This window comes from Aquarana catesbeiana, linkage group LG01, assembly GCF_042186555.1.
Source record: "Aquarana catesbeiana isolate 2022-GZ linkage group LG01, ASM4218655v1, whole genome shotgun sequence".
Classification (NCBI taxonomy): domain Eukaryota; kingdom Metazoa; phylum Chordata; class Amphibia; order Anura; family Ranidae; genus Aquarana; species Aquarana catesbeiana.
In genome coordinates, this window is record NC_133324.1 from 656,911,776 (window position 1) to 656,928,667 (window position 16,892).

General features: G+C 43.7%; 1 protein-coding gene across 5 annotated transcripts in view; it reads left to right on the plus strand.

Annotated features, from left to right (window-relative positions):
* Positions 1 to 16,892, plus strand: part of NFKB1 (nuclear factor kappa B subunit 1) — a 214,741-nt gene that overhangs the window by 152,377 nt on the left and 45,472 nt on the right. For all 5 annotated transcript variants that reach the window (XM_073601654.1, XM_073601638.1, XM_073601643.1 and 2 more), the window contains 3 exons: positions 4,137 to 4,251; positions 12,737 to 12,938; positions 16,208 to 16,377. In XM_073601654.1, coding sequence (XP_073457755.1) covers positions 4,137 to 4,251; positions 12,737 to 12,938; positions 16,208 to 16,377 — 487 coding nt within the window. The remainder of the gene's footprint in view (positions 1 to 4,136; positions 4,252 to 12,736; positions 12,939 to 16,207; positions 16,378 to 16,892) is intronic.

The window sequence follows — 16,892 nt, forward strand, 5'->3', positions numbered from 1 at the left end:
AATGTGATTGCCTAATTCTGAACACAGCTACATCCCCAGTTATAAGAGGGTGTGCACACTTATCTAATCACATTATTTTTTTTTACTCTTCTCCCCACCCCCCAAAAAAGATTTCAGTTTGTTTTTCAACTGAGTTGTACAGTTTATAGATCACATTAAAGGTGGAAAAAGTTCCAAAATGATTTATCTTTGTCTCATTTTTTTACATCACAGAAACCTGACATTTTAACAGGGGTGTGTAGACTTTTTATATCCACTGTAGATAAGGGTGGGGTTAAAAAGAAGAATGGGTGTGGGATCAAGGGGGAAATGGGTTAGGGGTCAGGAAAGGGGTGTCCATCTTGCAGGCTTGACTGCCTACTTATCCCCCCCAATGCACCTGAATGATATATGGTTCCCCAACACCCCTGAAAGCCTCAATCCTATCATTAGTATTGTGAATAAGTTTTAATTGATCAATAATCTGGAGAGTGTAGCTTTTACTAATTTTAACATCAGTGCTTCAGAGAGGGACTTGCTATGTTTTTTTTTAGGTAAGAAAGTACGGTATGTAAAATTGTATATTGTAGTCTACAATCTATAATCTTTTATAAAGGCAAATCCACCATATCTGGTTAGCCATACCATTATATTTGCATTAACAAAAGCAATTGGGTGAGCCATCAGGTACAAAGATGTCTAATCGGAATGGAACCATGTACCATCTTAACAATACCTTATAGCAGCCCTCAAAAATTCCACTCGCCTGCTCACATTTTGTGAGTGGATTTTGAGGGCTGGCGAGCTATTGGCTGCCTGGGAGCGGGGGGGCGAGCATCGTTTTCAGCCAGGGTTGAATGGGGGAGTCCTTCTCCCAGCGATTGTGGAGGGGAAGAGAAAGGAGAGCTGCCCAGATGATCAGAGCGCAGGGAACACAGCGATAACCGCTTTCATTTCACATTGCTGTGTTCCCCGCTGCTCGCTATCACATACAGCCCCTCCTCCTGGTCCCTGGACTTTGATGGACAGATCCCCCATCCAGTCCTGGGATGGACGATCTGTCAATCAAAGTTCCCCGGCCAGGGGGCGGGGGTGTATGTGACATTGAGCGACGGGAACACAGCAATTGAAATGAAAGCTGTTATCGCTGTGTTCCCCATGCTCTGATTATCTGGGCAGATCTCCTGCTCCTCTCCTCCCCTGCACAGGTAGGCTGCATTGGTGGGCACAGGCTGCATGGTGGGCACAAGCTGCATTGGTGGGCACAGGCAGGCTGCATTGGTGGGCACGGATAAAGTTGTTGTTAATATTTATTTTTATAACTTAATTCTGCATAGAACATTTAACTGTCATTTCATGGGATAATTTATGAGGGCGTGTTTAGGGGCGGGTTGGGTGGGGCAACTGGTGATGAATAACCCTTGAGGCCTGGCTAGTAGCTCAGGACTTGAAATTTTGAGCTCTGCCTTTATAGTTTGCCTTGAAAATCAAAGTATTTATAAATGTCTTGGATACCTTAAAAGCTAGTTTATGCCATTCTGCCAATTCCATCTTGTTCCTTAGGCCCTGTTCCTATCTTTACACACAGGGCAATATTTTAGATGCTGACGTTAATAAAGTGTATATTGTGCATATGTTACCTCTCATCAGGGCCAAATCTATCTGATCTGGAGGTGCAGTAAAAAAAAGTCAGAGGGCATAATGTCAGCACTGTATGTGAGTCACTGACAGTCTGTTACATAGTGTCATGACCTGGGAAACACTAGTACGTTTTAGGCCGTCTTTAAATTAGGGTGAATAAATAGAACCGGTGCCCCCTTATATCAGACATCCCTATTAGAATCCTCTTTTACATAAGAAGTCCTCATCAGAGTCCCTCTTTACATCATGAGTACTCCTTTAAATCACGTTCCAATCAGAGTTACCCCCCTTACATCAAGGTCCTTATCAGTGTGCCCTCTTACATCAGGTGCCCCCAACAGAGTGCCCCCTTACATCAGGTATCCCCATCAGAGTGCTCCCTTACATGAATTGTCCCCATCAGCGTGCCTCCTTACATCAACTGTCTGCATCAGACTGGCTCATGGATCAGTGGACGCACTCTTGAAACCGGGGGGTACAACTAAAATCTGGGGGACACATCCCACCCTGGCTCTCTACCCCGCCCCCCTCCCCAAGATCTGGCCCTCATCCTGTTCAGATTTCTGCAGAGATATTCAGATAACATCATCATAATCAGATATGTCTAGGAACCCAACAATTTCAGGAAATTAACAGGTTGATTTTAGTGGAATAGTTTTGTGTTGGACATATTACACTTTTCTTGCAGGAGTGATCATGGCAGGATTTTCAGAATAATGCACAGGTCAGCTGTCCTCACAAGACCTTTATTGGTCCAGGGTCCAAGGCCCAGGGTGAAAGCTGGGTTACAGAGGATTTGGGCCAATGGGTTACGAGGAGATTTGAGTTTATGACTGGTGCAAAGGTTCCAGAGAGTGAGAGAACAAGAAAGACTGGATATAAAGAACTATTGGGATTTGTATCCTTTCATAGAAAGTGCTGTGGAGGGAGACTGGTATTTGTTTCTAAGAATTTGTAGGAATTGTGGGGCAAAACCTAGTGACTGTAAGGTAAATAGGGTTTTTAATAGTTCCTAAGTCACTGACCAGTTATGTAGATTAGGAAAGCAAGAGAAAATCACTACCCTGATCTTGTTTTGGGTCACTAACTCCAAAAATACAACTCGAGTTCCAAAACAGTTGGCACTCTGTGTAAAATCTACAAAAAAACAGAATGCAATAATTTGCAAATCTCACCTATATTTTATTCATAATTGAAAACAAATCAAATGTTTAAACTGAAAAAATTGTCATGTACCTGGTGGTGGAGCCTGACATGATGAAGGCGGCCTCTTTTACACCTCCGGCTCAAGGTCTCTTGAATATTTAACAGGAAGCAAAAGGGCATAGAGTGGCATGAGTGCGTGTTAATTCTTCCAGCAGTTGGTGTCGGTAGGTGGCTGGTGTGTCCACAGAGTCAAGCCAAACAGCAGGGACAGCTGATGGAGGTTGGCATTCGACAGGACTGGTAAGATGGTTAACAGAAGATCAGTAGTCATTTGCTGGAAGCAGGTGAACGACAGCAGGCAGTTGATTGGCGGGTGGATGATCAGCAGGCACTTGGCTGGTGGGTGGATGGTCAGCAGGCACTTGGTTGGCGGGTCGGTAGCAGGTTACAAAGGTCAGGCTAGCTGGGTCTGTAACTGACAGTCAGGTCAGGTACAAGCAGGAGACAGTAGTCAGAAAATAAACCATCAAAACCTAAGCCAATCACTGCAGTGTTAGTAACTGTGACAATCTCCAATGAAGTGATCAAAATGTGTGCAAATAATTATAGTACCTCCTATATATGCGTATAGTTATATGGCCAAATACTGTTGCCCACCCCTTATGTGGTCCCACATGTGCCAACCAAAGTTATATAAAACAGTGTTGTGCAGTTTCCTGTAACAAACAATAAAATTATACACATATCCTGTCTTTTTTTGGAAAACAGTCTGAAAAGAGAAAACATGTCCATATATAATATTAATAAAAGGTCTTCAATTATAAAGTAAATATCCGTCACTAATTTCTTGCCACTTGTGTCGCTTATACTTTATTTCTTCTGCCACCGTATTTTGTGACTTTAGTGAAACTTATCTTCCACCATTATATTGTGCAAGTAATCATGTTACTGACTTGTTGGCAACTAAACTGATTAGTTGCAAAATGTTCTTCTAGCTCTTCCTTATTAGTACCATTTACTTTGCCAGCTTTTTGTTGCCCTGTCCCAACTTTTTTGAGACGTGTTGCTCCCATCAATTTCAAAGTGACCTTATTTTTTTCTTAAAATGTTCTCATTTTAAACATTAGCTAGGTTTTCTATTTTCTATTGTGAATAACATATATGGTTTTCTGAGATTTTCAAATCATTGCATTCTGTTTTTATGTCGATTTTACACAGCTTCCCAACTTTTTTGGAATTGAGTTTGTAACAAGCAAATCAGTGTGATAACAAAGAAATTGGCATCTTCAGGAGAACTCAACAAGGCACCTTCTTTGTTTCCAAAACAACAGTTTTTTATTTAATCTCTATAATGTTTGTTCTGTTTGCAGTGTCCTTCATCTTTCTATTATTCACCTTCATGCTGCACTGGTTAAGATGTTTCTGGAAATAACGTCTGGGGTCATATGTGAAGAGATTATCAATGTACGAAATGATCTTTATCAGGTATGCAACTTTCCTGTCTACTGAGAAAGATTCTTGAAGCTGGGCTCCTTTTTTTTTAAAACCTCCTATACTTGTTCCTTTTAAACTTTGTCCATTAATACCTTATTTCCTGGTGTTTTCCGGTCAGTCTCATGACTGGGGTGTGTCCAAGACAGCCTGTGCTCACAGGAATTTGCTTGAATGACGCTGACTGTAGCTTAGGGTTGCCACCTTTCCGGTTTTGAAACGGACAGTCCAGGATTTGAATGCTGTGCCCAGGTTTCCCTCTGCCTCAGACCCGGGCTCCGGGGCTGCCGACGGGGGGGTACCACCAGGCCTCCTGTAGGGGGCCCCTGCACATGGGGATCGAAGCAGAGGAGACAAACTGGAAAGGAGAGAGCGTTGCCAGGTAGCCACTGGTCAAGTCGTTTTCCTTTTAGTTAAATGTTTTTTTTTTTTTAAATCTGTATTGCACTCACAAATGTCAGAGCGATCGGCTTATCACAGTCTGTGTGAAGTCCACTGTTAGCATTCTCCCGATCCACGCTGCTCTGATCACTGAATCACTGGAGGAAACTGGTACAAGGTTAGCAAGAACCGTGGGAAAGTCCAGTGACCTGTCATCCTGGGACACTGTGACCAATCAGAGCGTTTTTGAGGCTTAACCGTGCCTCCATCATCAGAGGCTGACAGGTCACTGGAGTTCCCTGTGGCTCTCTCTATCTTTATACTGGCTTCCTCCAGTGATCAGAGCAGCGTAGATCGGGAGAATGCTGATATTGGACTGCACACAGACTGTGATATGCCGACCGCTCTGACGTGTGTGTGTGCAATACAGATTTGTACAATTTGTCTCCTCTGTAATTGTCCCCCGCACTGCTGCTCTGATTCCCCTGCTGTCTGGGTCCCCCTGTGTGCTTGGGCCCCCTGCAAGAGGCCTGGTGGTACCCCCTGTCGGCATCCCTGGGGGTATTGGGGGGGGTTTGTGCTGGTAGGGGAAGAAGATGATTTGTAATAGGAGAGGGTGAGGATAAGTGCTGGAATGAGGAAGAACGGGGGATTGTGCTAGGACTGGCGATTTAGGGGATAGTGGAGGGGGACTTGTGCTGTAGAAGGTGGAAGAAGATTTTTTTTTTGGGGGGTTGTTCTGGGAGGGGGTGAATTAATTTTTGCTGGTGGGTAGTGGAGGGTGAGCATAAAGAATAATGCTGGACTTTTTTTGCAGCAAAGGGAGTGGGGCTTTTTGATGAAAGGGTAAAGAGGAGCAGAGTATTGCTCGCGGAGGGAATTTTGCACTCTTCTTAGCCCTATACTGTGCGTTACACACCCCTGACTCCTGGAATCGCGGGCGGAATCACGATCCGGAACTCCTAGGTGTGATTTTGGCTATACTCTCTGTTCACTGCGGCGCACTGGGCTGCATTACTACTCTCCTTGGGGCACCCAAAAGTGTCCCAGGACTTTTACAATCTTATAGTGTATCCTAAAAAAAGAAAACATGCCGTGCGCCGCTAAAGTGTTCGGGTTTGGCTTGAAGAAAAGGTGGCAACCCTACTGTAGCTTCAATTTATATTTTTTAAACAGCTGGGTAATTTATTTTTAAAAAGAACATTAAACTAAACTGAAGATTAAAAAAAGTGTTAGTTATTTTCAGCTGCATCTAGTAAAATCTGAAAAATACAGTCACATGGCTAAAAATAAAGATACTTTATAATTATTGTAATAATTCACTCACTTGGCTTACCAAGCCATGTTAACATTTGTTCACTACCCCACCATTGAGTCAAGCAGAAGATGTCTATCATTTAGATTTTTTTTTTTTTTCTCCCCCCAAATTCTTGTCCGAATTGGCTAATTGGACAAGCCGATCTTTCAGATAAACTAATGCTTGAAAAGCACCCTTCTACCTCAAAGGTATGGAATTTTGCTGTTTACACTAGATATAATGGAGGGGGATCAAGAGAAGAGGGGCCCTGGAAGGAGAGGCAGAAGCCGGGGGTTGTAATAGCATCCCAGTCTTAGTCTGTAGGGTTCAATATTGAGTTGGCCCACCCTTTGCAGCTATAACAGCTTCAACTCTTCTGGGAAGGCAATGGGAATGTTTGACCATTCTTCCAAAAACGCATTTGTGAGGTCAAGCACTGATGTGGACGAGAAGGCCTGGCTCGCAGTCTCTGCTCTAATTCATCCCAAAGATGTTCTATTGGGTTGAGGTGTGCAGGCCAGTCAAGTTCCTGCACCCCTCGCTCATCCACACTAGGGGCTTGGCCCCTTTGTACCAGTGAAGGGAACTCTTAAGGCATCAGCATACCAAGATATTTTGGACAATTTAATGCTTTGTGGGAACAGTTTGGAGGTCCCTTCCTGTTCCAACATGACTGGGCACCAGTGCACAAAGCAAGGTCCATAAAGACATGGATGGGTGAGTTTGGGGTTTGGGAACTTGACTGGCCTGCACGGAGTATTTTTTGGAATTTTTGTATAATTTGTGAGATGATTTATGGTTTTTGAGAAAATATTTTTATTATTATTGGAATTGGTCTGTGTATTTTGTATGGTACAATATGCCACTTTTTTTCCACATATAATTGTTATATATGGTTTGCGTTTGATTTTTAGTAGAAAAACGCTAACCATTATTTGAATTTAAAAAAAATAGGATTTTTATAATCGCTTACCTGTAAAATCCTTTTCTTTGAAGTACATCACGGGACACAGAGTCATAGTAGTTACTATGTGGGTTTTATAGGCCACCTGTAGGTGATGGACACTGGCACACCCTAATCAGGAAGTTCAACTCCCTATAGAACCCCTCCCCCTACAGGGAGCACCTCATTTTTGTAGCAAAGCAATACATGTGTATATTTAAAAAGAGGGGATGTCCCGTGATGTGCTTCAAAGAAAAGGATTTTACAGGTAAGCTGTTATAAAAATACTATTTTCTTAATCATACATCACGGGACACAGAGCCATAGTAGTTACTATGTGGGATGTCCCAGAGCAATGCCAACTGAGGGGAGGGAGACACAAACAAACATAGGGTGCCATCAGGCCTGAGGACCTATACTGCAGCCTGCAGTACACTGCATCCAAAGGCGATAGCCTCATGCCTTCTTACATCCACCTGATAGAATCTGGTGAATGTATGGACTGAAGACTAAGTTGCGGCCTTGCAGATTTGAGCCATGGAGGCTTGGTGATGCACTGCCCATGAAGCACTAACAGCCCTGGTGGAGTGTGCTTTGATTTGAAAAGGTGGAACCTTCCCTTTAAACCATAAGCTTGAATAATTACTTGCCGGATCCACTTAGAAATAGTAGATTTCAACTCTGCCTGTCCTTTTCTAGGACCTTCAGGCAACACAAACAAAAACATCCAATCTTTTTTCTTTCTTTTTTTTTTGAATCTGAGTAGTCGTCTTCAAATAGACTTTGACTGCTCTCACTACATCAAGAGAATATAGCGACCTTTCTTCCGTTAGAACAGGGTTCTGGAAAAAAATGAAGGTAGAACAATATCCTGCTTTAGATGAAAACCTGAAACCACCTTCGGCAGAAAGCTAGGATAAGGACGCAATACCACCTTATCATTGTGAATAATTAAATATGGCTCTTTACAAGAAAGAGCAGCCAATTTTGATATCCTTCTTGCAGAAGATATGGCAACCAGAAAAACCAACTTCCTTGTCAAAAGGATCAAGGGAGTATGTCGTATCGGCCCAAAAGGCTGTCTTTGTAAAACTGACAAAACCAAATTCAAGTTCCAAGGTTTTAAGGGTGACCTAACCGGCGGATTAAGCCGTGTCACAGGACCAGGAAATGCTAAGCAAGTGGTTGTTGGAATAATAATGATAAGGCCGAGACCTGGCCCTTGATGCCAGCTTCATTTCTAATCCTATTTACAGAAAGGCAAGGAATATACCTTCTAGGATGCCAACCCCTGGACTCACACCAAGACATATGCCTTCCAGACTCTATAATAAATGACTCTGGAAGCTGGATTCCTTGTATTAAGCTAGATATCACTGAGCCTGAAGCCCACGATTCTTCAGAATGTGGGTTTCAATAGCCAAACCGTTAAATATAGCGTTTGTTAGATAGGATGGAATACTGGTCACTGCGAGAGCAGGTCTGGACTTGGTGGTAGGGTCCATGGGTCCCCTACCACCATCCTTACGATCTCTGCATTCCAAGATCTTCTGGGGCCACAAGAACCACCAACTTCTTTTCCTGCTTGATTCTGTGAACAAGTCGTAGTAGCAGCAGAATAGGAGGGAATGCATAAATTAATGAGAACTGATCTCACGGGGTCACCAACGCATCTGTTCCATATGCGAGTGGATCCCTTGTTTTTGACACATAGTTGTCGATTTTTTGTTGAACCTGGATGCAAACAGACCTACGTCTGGAATCCCTCATCTTTGGCAGAAAGATTTCGGGGTGAAGGGACTCAAGTAGTCTGCCTGCCAATTCTCTACCCCTGGAATGAAGATTGCCGATATCTGCGGCACCTGCTTTTCTGCCCAGGCTAGGATATGGTTTACCTCTCCCTGGGCTGCATGACTTCTGGTGCCCCCTTGGTGATTGACATAAGCCACTGCTGTGGCATTGTCGGATTGAATCCTGACAGGACAAATCCGCAACCTGAATGTCCAAGTCCTTAGGGCTAGGTGCTTTTAATTCTGGACCATTTCCCTTGGACAGTCGCCTCTTCCAGGACTGCTCCCCAACCCGAAAGGCTGGCAGCTGTTGTTACCATCTTCCAGGGAACTAGTAAGAAGGATTTCCCCTTCTGCAGATTCTTGGACATCTTCCACCAACTGAGGCTCTGGCACACCCTTTGGCGACAAACGCTTTGGAAATCTAGCGCTTGGACCTCCTTGTTCCAGGTAGACAGGATACTGTTTTGCTTTCTTAATGGTTTTAAAGAAGATCTCTCTAGGTTGAGGACCCAACCTAGGTATTCCAGGTAGCTGATTGTGGAAACCATGCTTTGGTATGAGCGGGCTACCGACCTGTCTTTTCAGAGCAGGTCGTCTAGGTATGCTTCAGCTGTTATACCTTGAGTCCTTAATCTCGCCAAAGCAAGGGCCAGAAATTTTGTAAACACTCGAGGAGCAGTAGCTAGACCGAAAAAGGCAATGCTACAACTGAAAGTGAAGTTTTTCTACTTCAAAACGCAGATATTTTTGATGAGCAGGGAAAAATAGGCACATACAGGTATGCATCCCTGATGTCAACTGATGCCAGAAGTTCTCCTCCTCATAGCATGGAGACAACAGATTAGATTGATTCCACGTGGAAAAAGTGGATATTTCAGGAACCGGTTTAGACCCTTGAGATCTAGCATGTGACTGACTTCCCCATTTGGTCTTTGGCACCATGAAAAGGTTTGAAAAAACCCCAACTCCTCCTCCATCGCGGGTCCACCATGACCCTTTTTGAGACAAAAGTTGAAAAAAAAAATGCTTGAAAAAAGGAGACTATTTTTTCTCTGGATCTATGGACCTTTGCCCTGAGGAAAACGAGGCAATGTGGAATTTCGAAACTCTAGTTTGAAGCCTAGAGCTATTATGGAGACCATCCATCTGTCTTGAAACTCCTCCTGCCAGACCCTAGAGAACTGCAGAAGTCCCCCCCCCCACTCGAGCGAGCGAGGGCGCCCCTTCATAAGCGGCTTTAGCCTTCTGTTTTGTAGGTTTTTTTTCCCCCTGGGCTTCTTTTGTCCCTGGGGTTGACCCTGAGGTCCTCTTGAACCTGACGGTGGAGGCCGTCGCGGCTGCCTGAAGGCAGACACCCCTGGCACTGGAGAAAAGAGCCCGTTTAAATGAGGGACATTTTACTCCTTTTCTTATCTGGCAAAAGGATACCATTTCCCATCCCCAACAGCCTTTCATCGCGAAAAGGAAAAAACAGCCAGGAGCTTTGCATGGCGCTTTGGCTGACCACTTTTCAACCATAAGATTCTACGGATATGCCCCAACTCAAGTGTAAAGCGAGAGGTTTGCAGAATAGAATCTCTGATTGCGTCAATTGCAAAATACCAAGCCCCTGGCAGCTTGGCTAAATCCTGGGCTAGCTGTATAGGGAAAACATTGAGCAGAGAAGAGAAAAGAGAAAATATTTTGTAACAGGAATTCCAATTTTTCAAGTCAAATTTTAATCCACTGAGGAAATAGCAGCGTCAGTTGCCGGTATACTCCACCTCTTAGTAATTTTTTATTTTTCTTCCTCCATAGGATAAAGTGTAAAAACTTTTTTAGAATAGAAAGAATGCTTATCTGGGTGATCCCACTCAGAATAAATAAGCTTTCCCAGCAATGAATGAACAGGAAAGGCATGCACAGCTTAAGAAGGCTTCAGTGAACCCCAACCAGAAGTGGGCTTTTCAACTGACTCAGTTACGGATAACTTAAATGTGGAGCGGACCATTTCAGTAAGAGATTGCACCAGCAATTTCTAAGCCTGTGAGGCTGATTTGGGTCTGTCCCCATTTGATTCCTCAGAAGAGGAGTCATCAGTCTCTTTTCGGTCCCGAGGGGGGATCGTCTTCCTTCTCCCAGAGTTGTTTGAGGGTCCTTCTCCCAGAGCTGTTTGAGGGGCCTTAATGCGTTTTCTTCTACTTGTGAAGATGTGATTAAGGTCACTAATCTTTCCTCTAATCCACTCATGGCTGAGGAAAAAGCCTCCTGAGTAGTATATACAAGGGCTGAAATGCCAGAAGCAGTTGCAACTCCAAACCCCGACAGCTCACTCTGATCAGCCTCCCTAGGTTTTTCAGGGGGGAATGGCGTTGAAGAGGGAGGGTCCTCAGAGCCTGAGGGAGATCCCTTTTGAGCCTCTATTTTCTGGGGTATTTGTACCTCCCCTTCTGCCCATAGTGCTAAGCACAAATGCAGAGGTACTACCAGAAATGCACCCACTGCTGAGCAAAATAGTTGGCCTATATAACCCACATAGTAACTACTATGGCTCTGTGTCCCGTTATGTACGATTAAGAAAAAATAATTTGTGTGAAGTGAATCACAAGAGTGCTAGCAGCCAGGAGTTGGAGGGAATGTTGGCATCAGCAGAGCGGACATTACAATTTTTTTTTATATTTTTGCTGATTGGCAAGCTGTAGGCTTGTGAACCTGTAACATCAAAGCTGATTGCCATGCCCCCTACAACCTTTTTTTCATTCCATCATAGTGCAAGCAGGCATAGGCTACATAAGAGTGGCAAATCTTCTCTGAATTCAGGAGCAGTTCAGCATTGTTGCCACACCATCACAGGAAGTTACATTTGGTGAACTTTACTGGCAGGCTCAACAGGTATTTGTTGGACTTTGTCCACAGATATATTTTTATTTAAGCACTGCAGCAGTTTTTCTTTTAATGGGAGGATGTAATCTGGAACCCCTTCTAAAGGAAAATACTAGTTACCAATAAACCTACATAATTACCAGTACACCTACATAATTACCAGTACACCTAGATAATGTGTACACTTTGTATTTATTTTTCTGATTTTGGGTTGCTATGGTAGGTAGAATATAGATTCCAACTTAAAGTGTTACTAAACCTAAAACGGTTTTTTACCTTAATGCATTGTTTGCATTAAGATAAAAAACGTTTTTAGTTTCTCTGTGCCCCCCTCACCCTGTGTGAAGGGGAGGAGAGGGGAGAAGACACCAGCACTGTGCATGGCTGCATCTTTTCTCCCCTTACTTCCTCTTTACACAGCATTCAAGCATCAGCAGGAGCCATTGGCTCTTGCTGCTGTCAATCAGATGCATTGAGGAAGAAGTGGGGGGCAGGCCTAAGTCCTGCTGTATAAGTCTATAGAGCACGGCTCCATAGACACACAGGTCGGGAGAATGGGGACTACGCTCTCCCCATAGCCAGCAGCTGGCCATGGTGGTCCCTCTAAAGAAGGGGAGGAGACGAGATCGCCACCGGGGACTCCAGAAGAGGAGGATAGGGGCCACTCTGTGCAATACCACTGCACAGAGCAGGTAAGTATAACTTGTTTGTTATTTTAATTTAGAAAATTTTTTAGTAACACTTAAATATAGCCACAATAGGTAATTAGAATATCCCTGGGTTTCCTTGTGTTTTAAAGGACACTTGTATTTTTTAAACTTAAATACTAGAAAGAAAATACAGTGTAGTAGCCTATAAGAAGAGTCCAGAATTACACATTCACTGGTAAGGCTAAACTGATGTGGCTTGCTATGGATTGCTTCACTTTGTGCCTCATGATTTCTCTTTGCCCTTCCTTCTTCATTAAATAGTTGCTGAATGTGGCTTATAATTTTGGAGAACATCACTTTGGTTTATGCATTTTATAAATAATAACTATTATACAGAAGCATGAAATCAACTATATTTCAAGTGGAACTCCCGGAGTTCCACTTTCACTTCCTATTGTTAGGTGAGAGTTGAGGAAGATCCCTGTATATAAACTGCTCTTGTTCAGTATAGAACATGGCTTATGCTAATAATAATCTCTTTCTACATTTGTAGACTCCTTTGCATTTGGCTGTCATCACTTGTCAATCTGATGTAGTTGAAGTTATTCTGAAAGCAGGAGGAGATCCATTAATGTTAGATCGTAATGGGAATTCTGTCCTGCACCTTGCATGTGAGGAAGGGGATGCGACCACTCTTAGCATTCTTCTTAAACACCCAAAATTAACTGAGATTATCAATCTTCCCAACAATGACGGTAAGATAGTAAGAATTAATACTGAAGTGAAGCAGTACATTTATTACAGTTTATTTTAGACATATTAAAGTGAACCTGTTACCACAGGATCACTTGTAAAGGAAACTGACCTGTAAGAGAAGATCATGTATATGTATCTTTCCAGTAGCTTGTGTCTTTAAATGCCACTGATTTGTCCTTTTGTGACAAACGAACCAGCCAAAGGAAATACTGCCTGCTGCAGGAGGAGCAGCCTGGTATTTACATGCACAGAAGCATGGAATAGCTGCATCAGCCAGGGACCAGCAAAGTGGCTTTATTTGAAGACACGGGCAGTCAGAAAGTTAAGTATGCAGGATCTTCATTTGCAGCCCACTTTTACAAGTGACTATGTAGATACAGGTTCACATTAATATTTATATGGAAATGCTGTCCTTTTTATAGTATTCTATATTGTTTTAAAATCCTTGTTAACTGGTGTAGTAATATGTAATTACTTAAAAAGGAACAGCCATATTTGCCACCTTTACACTTCTTATATCACTACAAATCTTCAAGACAGAGAGGAAGTATGGGATTCATGAAAAAAGATATACTCACTTAGGTGGATGCAGCATCAGCCCAATGCTGCATCTGTCCCCTGTTGGCTCCAGACCGATAACTGAGCGATCAAATACCACTGATCACTTAGCTCTCGGTCTGCAGGCTGCAGAAAGCTGGTAACTGTCAGTCAGCAGCTCTCTGCTCTACCCCTTGAGTGCTGGGCTGTGGAGGGGGCGGGAGTGGCTGGCTCAGGCTGTCTGCGGCTCCCGGGGAATGCTGGGACTGTGACCTTATAAGGGGGCGGGGTCACCGCCTATATAAGTCTATTGCGGAGCGCTCAGAGAGCATTCCAGCTGGAGAGAGCGTCATGTCAACATCGGAAGAAGAGAAGAAGACAAGAAGGCAGAAGTCCGGGCCACCGCTAGCAAAAGAGCCGCAGAAGATAACGGAGGAGCCGGCAGAAGATCAGGACACCGGGAGAAGACGCCGGAGAGACCCCCCGAAGTCGGAAGAAGACCCCCAAAGCTCCCTAATAAATTACTTTAAAAACCTGTGTACTGTGTTTTTTCATTGACACTTTTTTCCCTAGGTGAATGGGTACTCCATACTCATTCACAAAGGGTGAATAATCCCCCCGCCCGCATACCCCGACAACCAACGGCCAGGGTTGTGAGGAAGAGGCCCTTGTCCTCATCAACATGGGGACAAGGTGCTTTGGGGTGGGGGGGATTCGGGGGGGACCCCCACGCCGTTTTTTCGGCGTAGGGGGTTCCCCTTAAGGTCCATACCAGACCCAAGGGCCTGGTATGCTCTTGGATAAGGATGAGCTCCGGCGTGTTTGCATGCTGCTCGTGCCGAGCCCGCCAGGAACTCGGCACTGCACAGCGCTAATCACAAGCAGTGAGACATTTCCCAATGTGTGGCTGCAGAGATTGGGAAATGTCTCACTGTCCGTGATTAGCGCAGCGCATTGCCGACTTCCTGGCGGGCTCGGCACGTGCAGCATGCGAACACGCCGGAGCTCATCCTTACTCTTGGAGGGGGGAACCCATGCCGGTTTTTTATTTAAAATTTGGAGTGTAGTTCCCCCTCAAGATCATCTGAGCACAAGTCGCATGCCGAAGTTGGATCATGCGAGACAGCGATCCGACTTTGATCCGACTTCAATGATAGTCAATGTGCTGAAGTAGGATCAAGGTCGAACCAAAGCAGTACAGGGAGCATTTCTAAAGTCGGAACGACTTGTGTCGGACCAGTTAGGACGGCTCCCATAGGGAAACATTGAATTTCACACGTCATGCGACATGAGCTTCCAATGTCGGAGCGTTTGTCGGACCAGTGTGAACCCAGCCTAAAAGTGGAGTGGTTCACACAAAATCTGGTGCAGCTGTGCATAGTAACTGATCGGGTTCTAGGTTTTATTGCCAAAGCTTAATTGAACAAGCTGAAGTTAGAAGATGATTGGTTACTATGCACAGCTGCACCTGATTCTTTGAGCACCAATTTTAGTAAATCTCCCCCAGAGTCTTTCTGAAAAAAATTGATTCTACAGTCTACACAGTCTCTAAAGCTGGCAATATATTACCCATCTTTATTTCAATCAGTCAGCAGGCTGAGTTGGAGAGGCCACACATGGATTGCTGAACCTGATAAATTTTAATTCATCTATGGCCAGTTTAAAGATTGGTAGCTGGCAACCATGTGACCTAGTGGCTTGAAGGTCAAAGGTGGCATTTTTCTTTTTTTTTTGTTTTTTAAAGAAAGAAAGAAAGCAGTGTTTATGCTCCTAATTAAGGATGAGCTCCGGCGTGTTTGCACACTCCACGTGCAGAGCCCGCCAGGAAGTCGGCACAGCGCTGCGCTAATCGCAGGCAGTGAGACATTTTCCCGATGTGCAGCTGCAGAGATCGGGAAATGTCTCACTGCCTGTCATTAGCGCAGCACTGTGTCGACTTCCTGGCGGGCTCTGCACGTGGAGTGTGTGAACACGCCTGAGCTCATCCTTACTCCTAATCAACAAAATCAACCATGTGGTTTAGTGATGTGGTTTAGTAATGCATGCTAATGATTCATATGGAGAATACATTTATTTATACATGTAATTTTATTGCATTTATATATGTATTTGTCCTGGTTGTGCACGCTAGAATTACAGTATTCAGTAGTGCTAATTTTGGTAGTTAATTATGAGTTTTTTTGTTATTATAAGTTCTGCATGGACTAATAAAGTATGAGAATTTCTAAATTTATGAACTAGTCATGTTTGTTATGCCCTGTACACACGATAGGATTTTCCGATGGAAAATGTGTGATAGGACCTTGTTGTCGGAAATTCCGACCGTGTGTAGGCTCCATCACACATTTTCCATAGGAATTTCCGACACACAAAGTTTGGGAGCTTGCTATAAAATTTTCCAACAACAAAATCCGTTGTCGGAAATTCCGATCGTGTGTGCACAAATCCGACGCACAAAGTGCCACGCATGCTCAGAATAAATTAAGAGACGAAAGCTATTGGCTACTGCCCCAATTATAGTCCTGACGTACGTGTTTTACGTCACCGTTCCGACAACTTTGTGTGACCGTGTGTATGCAAGACAAGTTTGAGCCAACATCTGTCGGAAAAAATCCTAGGATTTTGTTGTCGGAATGTGCGATCAATGTCCGACCGTGTGTACAGGGCATAAGTGTATCTAAAACAAATGAAAATGCTGCTCAAACCATAACAGCTCTTTGTTCTCCACCAGGCTTAAGCGCAGTGCACACTGCAGTGATTGCAAACAGCATGGGCTGCCTTCGACAATTAATATTAATGAGGGCAGATGTGGATGCCCAGGAGCGGAAGTCAGGGAGAACCCCTTTGCATTTTGCTGTTGAACAGGACAACATCTCTCTGGCAGGCTGTATTATTCTTGAGGTGAGAATATGGAGATGTTTGCTTCCTAAGTCTTGTGATAACACTTGACTGCTGTAGCATTTGCCAAGTTGTGGAGCTTTTATATATACAGTCATGGCCAAAAATATTGGCACCCCTCTATTTCTGTCAGATAATGCACCACTTTGCCCAGAAAATTACAATTACAAATGTTTAGGCATTCTCGTGTTTATTTCTTTTGTTTGTATTGGTATGACACAAAAAAGTGGAGAAACAAAAAGCCAAATCTGACACGTGTGTGTGTGTGTATGTGTATGTGTATGTGTATATGTATGTATGTATGTATGTGTGTGTGTATATATATATGTATGTCATATTACAGCGGATAAAATGAGTATTGAACACGTCACCATTTTTCTAGGTAAATATATTTCTAAAGGTACTATTGACATGAAATTTTCAGCACATGTCGGTAACAGCCCATGCAATCCATACATACAAAGAAACCGAAACGAATAAGTTCAGAAATGAAGTTATGTGTAATAAAATGGAATGAC